The sequence below is a fragment of the Loxodonta africana genome, chromosome 13 (assembly GCF_030014295.1).
Source record: "Loxodonta africana isolate mLoxAfr1 chromosome 13, mLoxAfr1.hap2, whole genome shotgun sequence".
Lineage (NCBI taxonomy): Eukaryota > Metazoa > Chordata > Mammalia > Proboscidea > Elephantidae > Loxodonta > Loxodonta africana.
In genome coordinates this window covers 32936143-32956149 of record NC_087354.1, presented here as the reverse complement: position 1 = coordinate 32956149, position 20007 = coordinate 32936143, and the positions used below count along the sequence as shown (strand labels likewise).

The 20007-nt window shown below is 43.9% G+C and overlaps 1 protein-coding gene across 1 annotated transcript in view; it reads right to left on the bottom strand.

Annotated features, from left to right (window-relative positions):
• Window positions 1-10150, bottom strand: part of SH3GL3 (SH3 domain containing GRB2 like 3, endophilin A3) — a 193930-nt gene extending 183780 nt beyond the window's left edge. Inside the window, exon 1 of the mRNA XM_023552988.2 lies at window positions 10027-10150. Within this exon, the coding sequence (XP_023408756.1) occupies window positions 10027-10071 (45 nt within the window). The 5' untranslated portion in view covers window positions 10072-10150. The remainder of the gene's footprint in view (window positions 1-10026) is intronic.
• Window positions 10151-20007: the final 9857 nt, after the last annotated feature.

The following is a 20007-nucleotide window of genomic DNA, read 5'->3' as shown; positions in this document are numbered from 1 at the left end:
ATGGGGCTACCTAACATCAAAGGAGCAGAGACTGCCATACCAGGGGGCCTGGAAGGTGGAGTTGAAGCCCAGGGATAAGGAGTATCCACCCAGAATCCAGAGGGCATGGCCAAGATCCAGAGTCTGGAGGGCAGACCATTGCCCAGATGGCCTCAGAGAAGAGAAGATTATTTTCAAGCCTTGAGAGCTAATGTAACGTGTTCTGCTGGGTTTTGGACTTGCTCGGTGCCTGTTAGCCCTTCTTTTCCTCCAATTTCTCTCATTTGTAATAGAAATATCTACCTTGTGACTATTCCACCATTGTACTTTGGAAACATAACTTGTAGTCTAGATTTCACAGGTTCACAGAGGAAAAGAAATTTTGCCCCATGATGGAATACACCTAAAATCTCACCCATATTTGATTTAGGTGAATCAGAAGATGGCATTTTGGAAATGGAATTGATTTAAGACTTTTGGGATGATGTGATGGGGTGAATGTGTTTTACATACGACAAGGAAATGAATTTTGGGGGGCCAAAAGGTGGAATGCTATGGATTGAATTGTGTGCCCAAAAGTATATGTTGTAAATTCTAAACTCTATGCCTGTGGTTATAATTCCATTTGGGAATGGGTTTTCTTTGCTATGTTAATGAGGCAGGATTAGTATAGGGTGTATCTTGAGTCAATCTTTTTTTAAGACATAAAAGAGATTAGACAAGTGGGAGGGGGGGATAAAACAGATGCGAAGACACATGGAGATCTCCCAGGAAAGGACTATCCTCCTGATCCCACAGAGACAGAATGCCTTCCCCTAGAGCTGGGGCTCTGAATTTGGACTCCTAGCCTCTTAAACTATGAGAAAATAAATTTCAGTTTGTTAAAGCCATCCACTTGTGGTATTTCTGTTATAGCAGCACTAGATAACTAAAACAAAATACAATTTATCTAAGAGGATATACAGATAACAAAGAAGCATATGAAAAGCTGTTCAACATCATTAACAATTAAAACCCAGTGCCATCAAGTCGATTCCGACTCATAGCGACCCTGTAGGACAGAGTAGAACTGCCGCATAGAGTTTCCAAGGAGTGCCTGGTGGATTTGAACTGCTGACCCTTTGGTTAGCAGCTGTAGCACTTAACCACTATGCCACCAGGGCTTCCCATTAACAATTACGGAAATACAAATTAAAACCATAGCACATCTATCAGAATGGCTAAAAAAAAAAAGGTGACAAAACCAAATGCTGATGAGGATGCAGAAAAACTGGGTCACTCACACATTGCTGGTGCAAATGCACAATGAGTGGTTCAGCCACTCTAGAAAACAGTTTGGAAGTTTCTTTAAAAACTAACCACCTTAAATATCCATTGTCATCAAGTCGATTCTGACTCATAGTGACCCTACAGGACAGAGTAGAACTGCCCCATAGAGTTTCCAAGACTGTAAATCTTTATGGAAGCAGACTGCCACATCTTTCCCCATGGAGCAGCTTGTGAGTTCAAATCACCGACCTTTCAGTTAGCAGCTGAGCACTTTAACCACTGAACCACCAGGCCTCCTTGCAACTACCATACGACCCAGCAATTATACTCCTGGGCATTTATCCCAGAGAAATTAAAACTTATGTTCACACAAAAAGCCTTTACACAAATGTTTATAGCAACTTTATTCACAATAGCCCCAAACTGGAAACAACCCAGATGTCCTTCAAAGGACGAATGGCTAAACAAACTGTGACACAGCCATACAATTAATACCACTCAGCAATAAAAAGGAATGTACAGCTGATACACCCAACAACCAGAGAATTATGCTGAGGGAAAAAAGGCAATCCCAAAAGGCCACATACTATATGATTTCACTTATATAACATTCTCATAATGACAAAATTATAGAAATGGAGAACAGATTAGTGGTTGCCAGCGATTAAGGAGGGGATGGAAGAGAAGTAGGTATGGCTACATACAGGCAACATTAGGAATACTTGTGATAACAAATATTCTGTAACTTGACAGTATCGATGCCAATATCCTGGTTGTGATACTGTACTATAGTTTTGCAAGATCTTATCATTGGTGGAAACTAGGTAAAGGGTACAGGGGATCTCTAATTTTTTACAACGGCATGTGAATCTACAATCATCTCAAAATAAAAAATCAAATTTAAAAATACATGAGATTGTAAAGGAAACTAATTATGTTGAAATACAGTTATCAAAATATTAAAAATTTTTGTGAGATTATAATAAAAAACAACAACAACTGAATAACACAATAGAGGGGCCATGTATCTATTTTAATCAGGTGGCCAGGGAAGACTTCTCCAAAGAGGCGAACTTTCATCTGTGCTGTGATGGAAACGACAAGACAGAGCCACTTTACAAAGATCAAGAGGAAAGGTGTGCCAGGCTGAGGAACAGCTACCCACAAAGGCCCCAAGATGGAAAGACCTCAGCACGTTAAACAACACAGAGAGGCCAGTGTGGCCGAACATCAGCGGGACAGTAATGGGAGAGGCCAAGTCATGTGAGTTCCACCACCAGAGGAGGGAGTTTGGGTTTGTTCTAAATGCAACTGGAAGCCACTGAAGACCTGCAAGCAGAAGAATGACATGCTCTGAGATGCTTTTTAAAGCAAGCACCCTGGCCCCTGTGGGGAAATGGATTGTAGCTGGGTAGGAGGGAAGGTCTAAAAACTGGTTAGGAGGCTACTGCAGCCATGCAGGCCGGAGTTGGTGGTGGCCAGGACCAGGACAGTAGTACCGAGATGCAGAAACGTGAAAGGGTTAAGAAAACATTTTGAAACCGGAACCAAGAGAAAGATTTGCTGATGAATTGGGGATGAGGGAAAGAAAGGAATCACGAACGAGGATTGGTTTTTATTTTGTTTTGTTTACTTGAGCAGCTCAGCAGATGGCTGTACAGTTTACTCAGACTGAGACCAACAGAGGAATACCAAGGTTGGGGTGGAGAGAATTTAGAGTTCAGGACTAGACATCTCAAGTTTGAGAAACCGCTTAAATATCTAAGGGAGGGGTGATGTAGGCAGTTAGATTTATGAGAAATTACAGAAGTCCTGGTGCACAATGGTGAAGTGCTCGGCTACTAATGAAAAGGTCAGCAGTCAGAACCCACCAGCCATTCCACAGGAGAAAGATGTGGCAGTCTGCTTCCATAAAGATTACGGCCTTGGAAACCCCACGGGGCAGCTCTACTCTGTCCTATAGGGTCACTATAGGGTCACTATGAGTCAGAATCAACTTGCCGGCAATGGGTTTGGTTTGATTTTGGTTATTAAGGAGAAGCATCTGGGTTAGACATATAATTTAGAGAGTAATTGTCATGGATTGTTGTGTCCCCAAAAATACATGATCAATTTGGCTAGTCCATGATTCCCAGTATTGTGTGATTGTCCACTATTTTGTCACCTGATTTTTTTCCTATGTATTATAAATCCTATCACTGTGATGTTAATGGGATGGATTAGTGGAAGTTATGTTAATGAGATCTACAAGATTAGATTGTGCCTTAAGCCAACCTCTTTTGAAATATAAGAAAGAAGCAAGCAGAGAGATGGGGACCTCATACCACCAAGAAAGCAGCACCTGGAGCAGAAGGTGTCCTTTGGACCCGGTGTCCCTGCACCTGAGAAGCTCTTCGACTGGAGGAGGATTGATGATAAGGACCTTCCTCCAGAGCCAACAGAGAGAAATAGCCTCCCACTGGAGCTGACACCCTGAATTCGGACTTGCAGGCTACTAGACTGTGAGAGAATAAATTTCTGTTTCTTAAAGCCCCATTAACGGCATTTCCTTTATAGCAGTACTAGATGACTAAGACGGTAATCAATGCATAGATTGTATGGAAATTTGTGGGGCTGGATAAGCCACCTTGCGGTAGTGTCAGGCTAGAAAAGAGGAAGGGCCCAGGCCAGAGCCCTGGGAACCCCGGGACTTAGACACCAAGGGGACAGGAGGAGCCAATAAAGGAGATCTGCAGGAGCAGCCGCTGAGTTCCGAGGAAAACCGAGCAAATATGTAGAAGGTATTTTAAGAAGAGAATGGTCCACAGGTCCAATGCTGCTGAGAGTTCAGATGGGTATGTCATCATCTGATTTGACAACCTGAAGGTCACTCAAGACCTACACAAGCATGGTCTCAGAGCAGTGGAGAAGAAAGCCAACTGGAATAGGTTGAGGGGTGGAATGGGTTGAGGAGAGAATGGATGATGAGAAAGCAAAGAAAGGGGCAGCAAACAACTTTCTTAATTCATTTTGTTGGGAAAAACAGAAGGGAAATAGGACAAGAGTGGAGGGGGATCTGAGGTCAAGGGAGGGCTTCTTCATTTCTTTTTTCAAGATAGGAGCTAGTAGACAACATATCTGTTGTACGGCATGGAAATGGCCCAGAAGGAAACGTAGTACAGAAGAGAAGTGCAACCACAGGTCCAAAGTCCCTGAAAAAATGAGAGAAGATGGAGTTTGAAACACAAGAGGAACCAACCATGTGTGCTTCATCTGCTGTTCCAGTAGGAGAAGCAGAGGCGCACCTGTATATTAGCTGACGAGTCCCTCCAGACTTTTGAATTTGTGACCCATAAGGAGGAAATAACTCTGACCCAAATGACAAGACATGACTCAGATATCAGCTTCATTATGGAGTACCCAAGTCATCCAGCCTGACATAGCAGGAGCCTCCACCACTGATGGATGATATGAGCAGGCCAAGGACTTGGTGGCTTCAGTGTCCTACAACATGTTCAATGCCAGGGGAAACACACCATCGTCAGAAAAACAACACCGGGCTCAGGAAGGTCACTGGCTGCTGGTGCTGCTGCAGTAAAACAAGTGGGAATGATTCTGGAAATTGCAAAGGAAGGGCTCACTGGGAAGGAAGGGATTTCAAAGGAGAATTAGAATAGTTCAAACTGCAACAATGCCTCCTTGACCCCTTCTCTAGTGCTTCCCCCAGATGCTTCCCCATCCCCCACCCCCCACCCCCAGGTCCAAACTGAAATGCAAAAATCTAACTACACACATTTTGCTGATTTAAGTTTTCCTGAACACATTCACCTATCATATAGCCAAGGAAAGTAATGTGTGTCAGTTTTGTTTACTGGCAGTTTTTTTCTCTAGGTTGTTGCTAGCTGCCATCCAGTCAATTCCGACTCATAGCGACCCTACAGAACAGAGCAGAACTGCCCCATAGGGTTTCCAAGAAGCTGCTGGTGGATTTGGACTGCTGACCTTTTGGTTAGCAGCCTGAGCTCTTAAACACTGCACACCAGGGTTCCATTCTGTACGTAAAGCATGCCAATAACGTTGTTGGGTGCTGTCGAGTCAATTCTGGCTCACAGCAACTCCACGTGACAGACAATAGAGCTGCCTCCAGGGTTTTCGAGGCTGTAATCTTTCCAGGAGCACCTCTCCAGGTCTTTCGCCCGTGGAGCTCCTGGGTAGGTTTGAACCGCCAATTTTTCAGTTAGCAGCTGAGCACTTAACCATTTGTGCTACCAGGGCTCTTCATGACAATAATATCTGCCCCAAGTATGCAGGATGGACCTGGTTCACCCCTCAAAGACTTTACCCCCGTTGACGTTAAAGTTAGGAAGTATAATTTGGATTCAATTTGTTAATAAGCTGAAAAATCGATCTGAAACAATGGCAAAAAAAAAAAAATCCTTTCTTTCAAATGCATTATTTAATCAAATTCCAAAGGATACCCTGAGTTACATCTACTTTATAGAACAAAAAGTCACTGGTGGTAAGAAATGTTTGGGTTCTATTATATCTTTGGATATTAAAAAATCAAAATCAATTTGGTTTGAACATCAACCCTGGCACCCTGGCTCACAGAACCGCCACAGGGATTTATAGATGAATTAATCAAGCAATCTATGTGGAAAGGAACAAGAATGCTTTAGCTGAAATATATTTTCTGATGTGTCTAAGACAGAAAATAAATCATTATGGATTCTGTAAAATGCATTTTTTATCTTTCTCTCTAATGAGAAAGTGTAACAAGAGACATTCACTGCCTCCCTGGAGAATCTCATCATTTACCAAGAACATCCTTCTCTGAGGTGTTTACCCATAGACGGCCAGGCTGTGCAGTCTGTCATCACGAGGAATATGTCTGGGCCCCTGATGGGCTCGCATCATTTTTCTGGTTAATGCATTACAAGAGAAAGGGGGGAAGGCTTTTTTTTTTTTTTTTTTTAATGGCTGTGTTAGGAGTTCCCCATTCCCTATTGTGTTGCTGAGTCATGTGACGGAGGTTAAAGGGCACTGCTATATAAGTGCAAAAAGAAGTAAATTTAACATCTAGCTGTAACTCACAAGAGTTTCATCACTAAATGGTTAATCTCAGGAGAGAAGAAAAAAAAGAGGAAAGATGAAACTGTTCCCTAGCCTTTTATGGGATGGGGAACAAGGCCTCGGGAAGGCAAGCATGTCCACAAAGGGAAAGAATGTGGCACAGTGAATGCCCAGGTCAGAGCAAGCACGAGTGTGGCCTGAGTGTCCTGCACCACCAATAACTGCTATAACGTACACCAAACCAAAAAACCAAACCCATTGTCGTCCAGTCAACTTTCAACTCATAGCGACCCTACAGGGAAGAGCAGAATTGTCCCATAGGGTTTCCAAGGAGTGGCTGGTGGATTTCAACTGCTGACGTTTTGGTTAGCAGCTGAGCTCTTATCCACTGTACTACCAGGGCTCCGCTGTCACATATAATTAATATGAAATAAGCATCATGAGTACAAATCAATGAGAGGCAGCATGCATGTAATTACTCTAAGTTATATTGCTATGGGTCAGGCACATGTTAATAAGAAACCACAACGCTATCAAGAAGTTCTTTGTATTTATTTCTAATAGCTCAGGCTGCATCCCTACCAGGAGAAGAGTAAACAGCACTATTTAAAAAATTCTTGGCAAGAGAAAAAAAGCATTTAATTATGAACTTGGAAAACTAGGGTTCTAGTCCCAACTGCTGAAGCAAAGAAGTAAAGATTATTTTATTTCTTCCTCTCCCTATTAGTTTCCATGTGCTGCCAAAATAATGCACTATTCCCCCACCCCCACCCTGGGTTTACAGGCCTTCATTCTCTGTAAAGAAAGGGGTTTTTCTCAGAGATAGCTAAAGCATTAAGAAAGAAGGACCAGTTAACCAGGAGGTTATAAGTAATTTTACCTTGCCTATCGCTAAAAAAAATTTTTTTTTTTTATCGCTGAGAAAAATCTCCAATTTGTCATGACCCCAGTACCTTTATCTGTAAAAGATCTACTTTATCATCTTTGTCTTTCTCTGAAATGCTTTAAGTGACTAACTTAAGAATTTCAGAACTGGGATAATACAGAATTCAATGGTATTTAATATAGTCAAAGAGCTGTGCAGCCATCACCATAATTTTAGAATAGGGGCATACCTTTTAAACCCTGTAATTCATTACACAGACAGAAAGTCAAGGTCCAAAAGGGTTAAGTCACGTTCCCCAGGTCACAGAGCTGGTCAGTAGCAGAGCCCAGCCTAGATCCCAGGGAATAATTTAGCCACTGACATCATACAGGACTCAATCTCCCCTGCCTCTGGGAAAAATTCCACATGAATTAAAACCCTCTGTTAAAATGTTGTCTGAGAGGAAGGTCTGGCATTTTTCATTACTGTGCTCAGTCTTATCACACTAATCCTGTCCAATTCCCCCACCAAGTCTGTTGCATTGCAAAATTTCTTAGAAAGACTACTAGAACAGATTTTTTTTTAAGTATCTATTGGGCATTTCAACCACAAAATGTGGTTTGCAAGTTCAGAAAAAAATCCATGATGTCTTTCTTTTCAGATAAAGTCACAAACTATTTCAGCTCATGCAAAAAAAAAAAAAAAAAGGCTAAATTAGACTCTGCTCATTTTGTTTTTAATGATCTGATTATGTGTAGTTAAACTAAGTTTACCTCATCACTTGCACAGTCTTTCTCCAGTGCGAATATCTTCCTAGGATTTCAACCACTCACTCTGGTTAGTAGTCAGAAACCAGCCTGAATCATCCAAGGGCTTACATCTGGCTTATCTCAGAGATTTAGGAAGTCTGCACCCTATAAAGTGGCTTTGAATCCACTAGCCGCTCCTTGAAAACCCTGTGGGGCAGTTCTACTCCGTCCTAGGGTCTCTATGAGCCAGAATCGAATGGACGGCAACAGGTACCCAATAACACAGAATTTTTTCAAAGGGGAGGCTAGTTCCCTGCCAATGCTAAGGAAGCCAGTGTGACAAGTTCAGCCAGGGACTACTCTGGGCACTACCCTGACCACAGTGGCACCAGGCCTCCTGGCTACACAAGCGGAGAGTACACTTCTCAGTTCTTGGCTCATAGTAGCACTTGTTGACTGCTCCTGTCTTCAAAGGTGCCCTCTCTCAGGGTTTCGTGACACTCTTCTCTCTCCCAGGGTTCCTTCCTTCCTGTGATCCTCCATCCTCCCCCTCCCCCAAAAATCATTCATTCAATAAATATTGAGTGGTCGCTGCTCACCAAGTACCAGGGTAAACACTGTCCCTAAATATGAGCGCTCCCTCAGGTCTCTGTATTTCTCACTTTCATCCACACTTTTATTTTTAAGTCTTTGGGGGCTGGAAGCCCCCCCCCCCCCAATCTTTAGCTCCAGTGTTGGCCTTGCCTCCTGGTTAGGATATGCACCTTTCCCAGGTCATTGACATCTGAATGTCCCACAGACCCCTCAAAGTGCTGGGGTCCAGCAGTGAAACCAACACCTCCCCCCTGGTCCAACTGGCCCCACCTCCAACACTCCTTATCAGCCTGACTAGCACCAGGGTCCACCCAGTGTTCACAGCTGGAAATGGCACCACCCAGTTTCCTCTGGAAGGCCGTGGGAGAAGGGACAGCAGGGACTTTCAGCATGGTACTGAGGTTAGAAGAGAATCCTCTAATTTCAGCTGCCTTTTAGGGCCAATTTGTGGGAGACACAGAATCATAAATGGGGATTCTGAATGAAATCTGTCCACCATGGTTCCAGCCGATTTGGAGGAGGAGGGCGGAGCTGGTGTTGGGTACAGCAACAGATCCAGAAGTAAGTGTGGGCGCAGGTTTTACAATGTGAACTCTGCCGTGGCTGGAAGAGCCTGCAATCTTTAAATTGCTTGCTGTGAATACACACACACACACGGCAATTTCATGCCTCTCTGCCTGTTTCCCTCTGCTCAGAAGGCTCTCCCTCCTTTCCTCCCAGACCCTCAAGCAAGATTCCTACTCATATTTAATTCTCAAATGACGTATCTCCTCCTCCGGGAAGCTTTCTCTGACGCCCCCACTGTGTTATCTGCCATCCTCTGTGCGCGGAGGTGTGTCTAGCACTGTTTCTTTACGTGTCTGCTTCCGTGTCTCCCCACCAGACTGTCAGTTCTTTGAGAGCAGGAGCCTGGTGCAGAGCCCCGGGTCACCACAGGAAAGGCGACGAGGAGGGAAAGGACGGCAGCGGAGCGCCCCAGCCCGGGAGTCAGGCGCAGTCTAGCGAGGTCCATTTCGGGGCGCGCGCTGGGAGCGCCATGGGGCCCAGCCAGGCGCCAAGTACGGTGCATCCCCGAAACCGCCAGTGCCCGCTGGCCGCCCCGAAACGGTAGGACGTGCCCCGCGCGCTCCTGGCCTCAGCCAGAAGGCGGGGGAATTCGAGGAAGGACCAGCCGGGACGGCGCACCTCCCAGCGCGGCTCGGGGAGAGACACCGAGCGGAGCCTCCAGGCCTTGGGACGCCTACTATCTCTCCCGCGCCCCAGACCCTGCAGCCACCTCTGCCAAACCTCTCCTATTTACAGGAGCTGGGGTAGAGCCGGAGGCGGGGGCCTGGAAAGCAGGAGGCGCCAAGGAGCTGAGAGGAGGGCAGGCGGTCCCCCTCCCCAGCCGCGCGCCCTCTTGGGCGGGAAGAAACCGAACCCTGGGAGAGGTCCCTCAGAAAGGCGGACCCCAAAGGCCGGGGAGCCTCGGGGGACCGCAGCCCTGTTGCCCTCCTTCCCTCCGCTTTGCCTCCCTACCTGGCTGGCTTTGTGGAACTGCTTCTTCAGCCCGGTTATCGACATCGCGATTGCGCCCCGCGGGGGCTAGATGGTCTCTGGGCTCGGCCCGGCCACGCGGTCGCGACGCTCTGGGGGGCGGGCGCCCGGGCCGGTCCCCGCGCGCCTGGGCTCCGCCGGGCCCGCCTCCCACGGCCACCGCCACGGCCACAGCCACAGCCGCTGTCACACTAGCACACACGCGCGCACGCAGATGGCAACACTGCGTTCCAAAGCCCCTGCGCAGCCCATTGGCCACGCCGCGGCAGTATGCAAATGAAGCTGCTGGGGCCGCCCACGCTTCATTGTTGCGTGGAGACCGGGAAGACTTGCGGGGCGGGGAAGATGGGCCCCGCAAGCTAGGCGTGGGGTTGTCTTGGGGTGGGGGTGGGGAGCAGGGGAGCAGGGTTACACAGGGTTTCTTGCTGGGCACAGGACGGGATGCATCTGACTTTGCGACTGTCGCCTGTAGGGGAGAGGGATCACCTCTCTGTGCTTTTAGAACTTGGTATGGAACCTTTTGCTCACAGGCAACATCGCCTCCCTCTGGCACATTTTGAGAAAGGGTCGCTCTGAAATATGCATAGCCATTAGCCATTGCCGAAATATGCCTAGGGAGAGAGAAATGCAACAGGAGTGGGGAGCTGCAGATAGAAAATTGGTCTGGGCGGCAGGGCTATTTCCCTTTGTGCTCTGGGTGGAAGCAGCCCAAATGATTTCGGTCCTCTAGGAACCCGAGAACTGATGGGGTAATTTACTAAGAAAAAAATACGACGCTCACCTCCCAGGAACGCTGAGCATACTGTCAACTGCATTAAGAGCAATTATCTCTAAAGTGCTGGGAACACCACACTCAGTACCCCAGGGAATTCACCAAGACTGGGACCAGGGTCCGCCGGTAACCACTACCAGGTGTATTAGCTACAACGCGTCATTTTGCACAGGGTACAGAGGTCAAGGCGCCTGCAGCCCAGGCCCAGTTAGAAGTTGTTGACCTTCGCGTCAGAGCTGCCCCCAGCAGGTCAGCGTCTGCCTGAATCTGATTTCCAAAGGGCCTGAGGGGTCCCAAGAACTAGAACCCACTCTTTGCAATACTTAATACGGGAAGAAACAAACATCTTCATCCTTCCCTCTCCACCTGAAAGAAAAAAGATCCGCTGCTTGGGCCCGCATCAGGCCCCATCTGGAGTGACCAAGAACCCCCATTTGCCTGGGACCGTTCTGTTCTACACCTGTGACCTGGCATCCACTCCAGTATGGCATTCGTTTCTGGCAAAGGTCACAAAGCTTCTCCCCCCACTGCCACCCCCCCATTAGCTCCCAGCTCCCAGCTGTGTCTGCATCCTTAGCCCTGACTTCATCCCAGCGAGGACTGGGCTGGTAACTACACCTCCCTGTGCCTCAGTTTTTTCACCTTTGCTGGGAAGGTGTGGAAAGGTTGATGGTGTTCTTCCTCTGAAATGGGGGCTGAGCTGTTCCCTGCTTCTTTCAGGCACACACTCCAGGTTCAAAGTTCCAAGGGCAGCATTTGAGTAGCCAAGTTTAGGTTATGTGCTCAGGCCCTGTGTCTGCGATGGTGGATTTAATACAGGAAGAAGGTTCAGATGCCAGGCAGCCAAAAATTTTAACAAACAAAAAAAGGCAACAACAAATGCCCACTATACTCAAGTTTATTTGAGTACTCTTTGATATGTGTTTTGTTTATGTTTATTCTTTCTTGTTTTATAATGTAAAGCTATGAATTTTCCTTCTGAGTATGCCTTTGGTTTTACATTTTATTTTCATAAGTAATATTGTCCTTATTACTATTTTCTAAATTAAACTCATAATTGCATTTTTTTTATTTCCTCTTTGATCCAAATGTTATTCAGAACAATTTAAAAAGTTTTTTCTAGGTGGCTTAATTTCTTTCCTTCACTGTACATTAAATTCCAAACTTATAGTACTACTGTCAAATTAAGTGTCTTGACGTTTTTCTGCATAACCTATTGTGTTAAATTTCATAAATGTACCATGGAGATTTGAAATAATATGCTTTCTCAGTTTCCAGAGTGCACAATTTTAATTTATCTGTAACAGGGGACGTGTGTTCTATTGCAGCTCCTAGCTCAAGGGTGATTTCAAGTTCATGCTAGCTGGTGCCACCTTTGCCAATTCAAGGCTTTCTCTTCATAATACCATCACCTCTCCAACCACCCAAGAGCCTATAGCTTTTGTGTCTCTGTTTAGGGAAACCAAACCAAACCCATTGCCTTCAAGTTGATTCTAACTTGTAGCTACCCCATATGACAGACTAGAATGGCCAAACAGGGTTTCCAAGGAGCGGCTGGTGGATTCAAACTGCCGACCTTTGGTTAGCAGTCAATCTCTCAACCACTGTGCCACCAGGGCTCCGGTTTAGGGAAAGGACGTACAAACGTCCTGGGCTATTTGGCAAAGAGTTGTCCACATGGGATGAAACCACTGGGGACTAGGCAGAGTCTAGAGGCGTAGATAAGCATCACTCCAAATTGAACGGTTTTTGGGCATTTGGTGGTCTTCGCATGTCAGTGACAAGAGGGACACCTTGGTTGTCCTGGACACTCTAGACAGATGGTCCATATTCTGGCAAAGGCTTGAATGTTGCCAATTTCCAACGTTCCTTTTCTTGTGGTCCTTGGCTGTTACCTCCCCTACCCCTCCCCTGGTACAGTTTTATGCTGGCCTGCACTGACATCTCTCTGTCTTGTGCTTGGGCCAGCTTTTGAATCTAGTGAATAGCTGCAATCCATGTACCTGCTGCTATAGTGAGCGACTCAGATCCACCTGTGAGAATGGGGAGTAGAAGAAATTTTCTTGGATCATGGGGGGGAGGGAAGTACACTGGTTAATGTTTCAAAGTATTATCATTTAGCTCATAAATCAAGTCTTTGGAGTTTATCATTCAAATACTGTGTCCCAAGTTTTTTCTACTTCACCTGTCAAAGACTGAGAGGTGTTTTACACCCTCTTGTTAAAATCGTGATTGTGTCAATTGTAACTTGTATTTGGGAGTGTAGCTTAAATATTTCAGTGTTAGGTTATCTGCCTATAGATGCATATGACTGTCATTTCCTGTGGATTGGACCTTTTATCCATAGGAAATGACATATTTTGTTGTATTTATGGCTTTTTGTCTCCTATTTTACTTTATCACCGTCTTAGTTATCTTCTAAGTATCATTTTCTTTTAAAGCCTCACCAGAAAAAAAAAAAAAAAAAAAACAGAAGCACAGTTAATGTCCACATTTCTAGCAACGTTCTGTTGCTGATGCCATATGTACTCTCTAAGACAATATTTTCCCTATAGCTCTTCTCATTTCCTTCTGAGCCCTCACCAGAATTGCCTTTGATGTCTATAATTCTACCAACAGTGCCTTCAAGTCAATCTAGGCTTTTACTGTTCAAAAAAAAAAAGGCACCTTAAAACTCTTCCAGCCTCTACCCATTACCCAGTTCCAAAACCACATCCATAATTTAGGTTATCTGTTTGAGCAGCCCCCATTCTTCTGGTACCAAATTCTGTCTTAGTTATCTAGATAGTCCTGCTAAAACAGAAATAACACAAGTGAATGGATGGCTTTAACAAACAGAAATTTGTTTTCTCATGGTTGTAGGAGGCTAGAAGTCTGAAGTAAGGGTGCCAGCTCTAGGGAAAGGCTTTCTCTCTCTGCTGGCTCTGGAGGAAGGTCCTTGTCTCTTTGAGCTTCTGCTCCTGGGCAATCTTCATGTGGCTTGGCATCTCTCTTCCCTCATCTTTCCTCCTTCAAGCTTGTTTAATCGCTTTTTACATCTCAAAAGAGATTGACTCAAGACACACCCTATACCAATCCCACCTAATTAATATAATAAAGACATTCCATTCCAAATCGGATTATAACCACAGGCAGAAAAAAAAAGCTCTATTGCCAGTTGAGTGGATTCCAACTCATAGTGACCCTACAGAACAGTGTAGAACTGCCCCATTGGGTTTCCAAGGAGAGGCCGGTGGATTCAAACTGCCGACATTTTGGTTAGCAGCCTGACCTCTTAACCACTGCACCACCAGGGCCCCAATCATAGGCAGAGAGGTTAGGATTTACAACACACATTTTTCGCAGGACATAATTCAATCCATAACAATCACATAGCAATAACTGTATCTCTTCTTTTTGTATATGTTTTGTAGTCTTCATTGGTTCTTTATTTTTGACTTTTCATTTTGGTTTAGACGTGTGCTCTTAAATAAACAGGAAAAAATAAATAAATTTTGTTTATGGACCAAAATGTGTCTCTGTCTTGTCTAGAAAGATTGAAAGCATTCACAGTTATTATAAAAAGGATATATTTTGGTTTAGTTTTGTCATTTTATTAGATGCTGTTTTCTTTTCCTTTAAATAATTCCTTCTTTCCCCACAATTATCCATTTTACTAGTCAAGGTTTTTATTGCTTTTCTTCCCTTTTGTTTTTTAAAACTACACGCGCCATTTTTATTCAACCAGTGGTTACTATTGGTCTATGAAATATGCGAACTTATATTCTCTACCAACATCAATAGCTACACACTGTGCCTTGAGCATTGTGCTCTTTTAAAGAACAATCGCAACAGGATCAAACTGACAGCAGCAACTTGACACAATAGATAGAAAATTTAGGGGGCAGTGACTTTATGTTAATGGGGAAGGAACAACTCAGAAAAGGAGAGTGAGAATGGTTGCATGACTTGAGGAATGTAATCAATGTCACTGAATTGGACGTGTAGAAATTGTCAAACTGGCGTACGCTCTGCTGCGTATGTTCTCAACAAAAATAATAAAAGTAAAATAAATTAAAAACCCAGACCATTTTTTAAAAATTTAATTAAACACTGTAAAATTGAAGCCACAGCAGAAATATAATGAGTCCTGGGAAGGGACGCATGGAGCAGGGCTGCCTGGCCACACTCTCCTGCTCAGACCACCTCCTGTTCTGGCCCCAGCAATCTGTGGTGTCTCCGGCAGAACCCAGGGTAAGCCAATTTCCTTTCTCTGAAACTGTAAAGGAATCAGTTTGAGACTCAGGTGCACAGTGTTTTGAAGGCAGGGAGGCCACGATGGAGTAATAACAATTTAAACAGAAATTTTGACATGAAAGAATAGTGAAGTTGTTTTAAATCCAAAATAGAGACTTTCCTAAGTACATAGATGTTTTCCATTACACAATAATACTTAAAGAAAATTTGGAAACTACTGAAAAGTAAAAAGTAACAGGAAATTACCTTTGGGATCACCATTCAAACAATCGCTCTTAATACCTTGGCATATTTTTTCTTCTATAGTTCTTTTCGTACGCAAGATTTAAACACAGCCGTGCATGACTATGCATTGTTTCATTTTTTTCTTTGTTCTCTTCATGATACGAGCATTTTTCTATATTGTCTAATCTTCACACACATCATTTTAACGACGACTTAATAATCAACCATGTAGACTTGACAAATTATATTTGATCATTTTCCATTATTATACATTTAAAGGGGGGTTTCCCCAAATTTTTCATGATTTAAATAATACTGCATTATTCATCAGTTTCCATATTCGGGTCTTTTTTTTTTTTTTTCCCCCTGTATTTAGGAATTGCTCTTTAGGTGAATTCCCAGATACAATATTAGTGCATCAAAGGATTTGAGCAATTCCATGTGCAAATTGATATACAAATAGCATAGTTATAATTGCTCCCGTAATACATGGTCATTAGAGAAGTGTCTTATAGAAAAAAGGACAGAAGGGCAAAGAAACACAGATTTGCATCTTCTATTTGCTTTGAATTCCACGTCATTAAAAAGCTCATCAACCTGTGCCGGACACAAGCTCTAGATCGCAGTTCCTGGCATTCCTTGGAGAATTGAGTTCATAGACTGACAACTGACATGAACCCTAAGATGGTAACTTAACCATGACCTCTCAATTTCCAGCTTTGTTTCTCTTTTTTTCCCCAATAAAAGCTCTGACCCAGACCCTTTTCTGGGTTGCTTGTGCAGGAAACAGCAGAGCAGCAGCCCCCTATACAGCTACGTGTGCACTGTGCCAAATATTCTGATAAACCAGACGTGGAAGAATTCTTTCCCTCCACTTAATATCCTTGCATACCTGGCTGCAGCAGAAAGCTGGGAGTGTGGCTATGGTTTGCTTTCCTTGTAACTTCATAGGCCTTTCGGGTTCCCATGTTTGCACATCTGGGAAAGATGTGTGCCCATCGATGAGGTAACAGAGCAGACATGATGAATCCCAGATGTTGAACATGGAAATTTGCCTTGAGCTTCCAAGATCACAACTGGGGAACAAATGTATGGATTTTCTTCACTCATTGTTTTGCATGAAGCTGATGGAAAATCAATTGATCAGCTCAAGAAAAGGCCAGAGAAATTTTTTTATTTTGAAATGCAAAGAACAAAAAAACTGAAGCATGTCCTTTTATCTGAAAATGAAGACTGGATGAAGGGTAACGACAGTGAAGGCAAATGTAATTAACTAGTGAATTAATGGGTGTCAGAGTTATTTTTTTTTAGAGTTATGGGTTAGAGTTATCTGTAGTGCAAGACTTCATTATTCTGAACTCTAAACATTCAGTTAGAAATCTGGTCACAGTGTAATTCTAGTTAGCCTTTGTTAGTTACATAGGTGCAATTTTACATTTCCATACTTTACCCCAGAGGATTTATTTTTTCACTGCTAATGAACAAACAAAAAAAAATTTTTTTTTTTTTAGTGAACAGACGTACAATGTTTGCTGGAGATGAGGAATTAGTGACGTGGAAATGACTTTTGTAAGCTACTGCTGCCACCTTGTGGTTTGACCGAGAAATGGCAGTAGTAAACCTTTCTGAACCATAAGCATGCCAGTGTTTCGTTCCGTGTCATTTCATTTACTTATACATATTTCAGTCTTTTTTTTAAGAGCACGCCAGCACTTTCAGTCCTGAAACAGAAGCTCATATAAATGGTGTGACAAAATGTTGCTACAGTGTGCGTACATTGAGATCCTGGACCACATCTGGGACTTTAGCTAATCAGAGGTCCTCTTGCAGTTCTTATTCCAAGAATCTTGAGAAGGGCTGTTCCACCACTATGGCATTATCCAGGGAGATAAGAGAGGAACAAAGATAGAATGGTGTCTCCGTGCCAAGGGAGGAATTTCAAGAAAAAGGAAGTGGCCACTAGAGCCAATTGTTACAACAGCAATCCCCAGCACCCCACTCCATTACTGTCTATATCCTTTTTACTCATTAGATTTTCCTCCACTGCACTTTATGTATCAAGATTATATAGACATATAGATAATTGAATAACCAAACAAAACCTGTAGCCGTCGAGTCAATTCCAACTCATAGCCACCCTATAGGACTAGGTGGAACTGCCCCACAGGGTTTCCAAGGCGTGGCTGGTGGATTTGAACTGTCGACCTTTTGGTTAGCAGCTATAGCTCTCAACCACTGTGACACCAGGGACCCATATAATTGAATAATATATTTATATATAAATATTATATATAGCTTTATATGTAATTTTATAAACATATATTTTTAATAGTGTTTATCCTCTAACTTGAACTACCTGAATGAATAAGAGCTCTATGATAATGCTGTCCAATAGAACTTTCTACAGTGAAGAAAATGTTCTGTATCTGTGCTGTCCAATACTGGTAACCACTAGCCAACTATCTTAGTTATCTAGTGCTGCTATAACAGAAGTACCACAAGCAGATGGCTTTAACAAAGAGAAATCTATTCACTCACAGTCTAGGAGGCTGGAAGTCTGAATTCAGGGCACCAGTTCCAGGAGAAGGCTTTCTCTTATTTGCTCTGGGGGAAGGTCTTGTTATCAACCTTCCTTTGGCCTGGGAGCTTCTCAGCACAGGGACCCTGGGTCCAAAGGACATGCTCTGCTCCTGGCACTACTTTCTTGATGGTATGAGGTCTCTCTCCTCTCTGCTGGCTTCTCTCTTTTATATCTCAAAAGAAATTGACTCAAGATACAACCTAATCTAGTAGATTGAGTCCTGGCTCATTAACATAACTACCTCTAACCCTGCCTCATTAACATCATAGAGGTTAGGATTTACAACACACGGAAAATCACATCAGATCACAAAATGATGGACAATCACAATACTGGGAGTCATGGCCTAGCCAAGTTGATACACATTCTGAGGGGACACAACTTAATCCACAACACCAGCTGTGGCTATTGGTCACTTAAAATGTAACAACTGAACACCTAAATGTTTAATTGTATTAACTGTAATGAGTCGGAATCGACTCGATGGCAGCGGGTTTGGTTTTGGTTTGGTAATTAATTAAAATGTAAATGGCCACACCTGGCTCGCAGCTACCGTATTGGCAGAGCACAGCTCTAGAGGGCAAGGGATTACTGTTTTGTTTACGGCAGCATTCCCCAATACCTGGAAGAGCTGCTGGAATCCCGTAACTGCCCAATAAACATAACCATTTAATGAATAAATAAATGGCTGTGAGGAGGTCAGATGAAGACCTAAGCTAACCTGTTAGATTTAGCAAGAAGTTGGGGGTGACGATAAGGAGGATTACGAAAAAATAGATAGATTTGAAGGTCCAAGGAAATGTGAGGCGTCATTGTGATGCATATTCAAGGTGATGTGAGCAACGGTCCTATTAGTTCAGACTGATTCACAAAGATGCTTCCATGGAGTGGTGGGAGTTAGCTCTACAGCCAGAGGTTGGATTAAGGGCTATAAATCTTGTCAGCAACGTGTTTATACCTAAATTGTGTTTTAAAGTTAGTTAATAGCTGCTATAAGGAGCCCTGGTGGTACAATGGTTAAGCACTCGGCTGATAACCAAAAGGTAGACAGGTGGGACTCAGCAGCAGCTCTCCCGTAAAGATTGCAGCCTAGGAAATTTAAGGGGCAGTTCCACTCTGTCCTATAGGAATCCACTTGCAGGCATGTAACAACAACAGCTGCTGTAATTCCGGCCTATAGGGGGCAGCAGAGGATCTCAAAATGAAACGGCAGAACTTTAAAATGTGCAGTGGAATGTGTGGTTGCATAGCTCTCTAAATTAGTGCTGCTCAATCTGTAACGTGCACGTGAATACCTGAAGACCTGCTTAGAATACAGATTCTGAGTCCGCGGGTCTGCAGTCGGGCTGAGCTGTTGTATTTCCAGCAAGCTCCCAGGTGATGCTGACTCTGCTAGTCTGGGGACCAGACTTTGAGTAAGGCTGTAAATGACAATTCCTCTGCGGTTTCACATAGACCCAGGATGCCGCTTTCTAATGATCTAAATAGTGAACATGCACAGCCAACAGCTCCTGCATTTTGGAGGAACCAGCTGGATGGGGAAACAGCCGCATTTCAGGCCTGTCTTTCCCTTGACTGTGGGAGTGTCATTTTCTCTTCTTGTGGCTCAGCAACTCTGCTGGTCAACTTTAAAACCACTGCCATCAAGCCGATTCCGACTCCTAGCGACCTTGTAGAGCAGAGTAGAGCTGCCCCATAGGGTTTCCAAAGCTGTAAGCTTTACAGAAGCAGACTGCCACATCTTACTCCCGCAGAGTGGCTGGTGGGTTCCAACTGCTGACCTTTCTGTTAGCAGCCGAGCGTTTAACCACTGTGCCACCAGGGATCTGGTAAACTTTTTATTTCATTTTTATTGTGCTTTAGGTGAAAGTTTACAGCTCAGCTTAATTTCTCATGCAAAACTTCGTACACATATTGTTTTGTGACATTGGTTGCAATCCCCACAACGTGACAGCACACTCCCCCTTTCCACCCCAGGTTCCCTGTGTCCATTCAACCAGTTCCTGTCCCTTTCTGCCCTCTCATCCTACTTTTGGACAGGAGCTGCCCATTTGGTCTTGTATATCTGATTGAACAAAGAAGCACATTTCTCACATGTATTGTTTTTTGTTTTATAGTCCTGTCTAATCTTTGTCTGAGGAGTGGGCTT